The sequence below is a fragment of the Microtus ochrogaster genome, linkage group LG9 (assembly GCF_000317375.1).
Source record: "Microtus ochrogaster isolate Prairie Vole_2 linkage group LG9, MicOch1.0, whole genome shotgun sequence".
NCBI classification, from domain to species: domain Eukaryota; kingdom Metazoa; phylum Chordata; class Mammalia; order Rodentia; family Cricetidae; genus Microtus; species Microtus ochrogaster.
In genome coordinates, this window is record NC_022034.1 from 5,589,903 (window position 1) to 5,591,229 (window position 1,327).

Sequence of the window (1,327 nt, forward strand, 5' to 3'; positions counted from 1 at the left end):
GTTACTGCTGCGCAGGACAAACAGAAGAGGAGGGGGTGGGGTGTCTGCTGGCACAGAGCACACAGGCTTACTCACTTTCCCATGTGCCGCGCGACCTTCCCTGGGTCAGCTATTCACTGTGATGGGGACTAGTTTTGAAGTCTAGATGTTTGATGCTCACCTGTAAGTGAAATGGGTCCTGGGGCTGCCCTGTGAAACCCTTGACTTTGGGGTATGTTGCTTTAACGGTTGGATTGCCGACTTATGGTCCTTTCAGTATTGTGGGTATGCTTCAAGGTATTGACAACCAGAATAGGAGTTGAGGTAAAGATTGGCTGTGGTTTTGAATCCTTCCATGGTGGTAACACATCGCCTTGCCTGCAGTCACTCCTTAAAACAGAACAATGTCTAATATTTCCTGTGTTGCTATTGTATAACAACTCACCTTGCCTACGCATAGATAATAACTGGTTTTAATGTGCAAACAACTCCTAAGGAGTGGCATCAACAATGTCAGTGAAACCTAGGTAGCACCGAAACGCCCCACCCTGTTCCGGGTACTTCCCTGCGATTCCAGGAGATTTCTCTCCCGTGTCATCTGAAAGGGTTTTCTGTCTAACATGCAGGGCTCCAGCAGTGACTTGGTGGTGCCACCGACTCCCTTGAGACCTAGCTCCCGGCTTCTGATGGACTAAGCCTTCGTTTCGAGGCCATGGGAGAACGGGAGAGCTTGGGTCACCGGGTGCCAGCTCCCGCCCCTGCTGCTCTTGGGCACTTTGTCTCCAGTATTCAGCAGTCGGCGGCGGCGGCGACAGAAGCCCCGCGCAGCCCAGCCCAGGACTTGGCAAGCCCATGCTAGCGCGCGCTCCTCCTCCCGCGGCCCGACCCAGCCCCGCGCGTCTCGGAGGTGCGAACCGGGCGACATCAAGATTCGCCTGCAGTTGGGCGGCTGGTGGCGGTGCCCGCAGGACCCAGCCCGAAGCACCCAGTTAGAGGAAGCTCCTGGGAGTTGCTGTAGCGAGGAAGGGGCGGGAGGAGCCTTCTTTTGAAGCCGCGGAGCATAGGCCGGGGCTGGGAGGGAGCGGGAGATGCTTCGGCTGCTCGCAGGTGGGTGTGGGGGGAGCGCGCGCGGCGATCTGCAACAGATGGGGAGACGCAGGGGGTCGCTGGGCCTGTGGGGCGGCTCCGCGCGCGGTGACTGAGACCCGCCCCTCTCCTTCCAGGACACTGATGATCCGCTTGCTCGGCGGCGTCATGTCATTCCCGCCTATGCCTCCGCCGCCTCCGCCGCCGCCTGCCCGGACCCCGGGGGGCCCCGCCGCGCGCCAGCTCTCCCGGAGGCCCTGTG

The 1,327-nt window shown here is 59.8% G+C and overlaps 1 protein-coding gene across 1 annotated transcript in view; it reads left to right on the forward strand.

Moving 5' to 3' along the window:
- The window catches only part of Prr18 (proline rich 18), a 4,364-nt gene continuing 3,037 nt past the window's right edge, over positions 1–1,327 (forward strand). Inside the window, exons 1-2 of the mRNA XM_026787468.1 lie at positions 1–1,086; positions 1,203–1,327. Coding sequence (XP_026643269.1) covers positions 1,210–1,327 — 118 coding nt within the window. The 5' untranslated portion in view covers positions 1–1,086; positions 1,203–1,209. The remainder of the gene's footprint in view (positions 1,087–1,202) is intronic.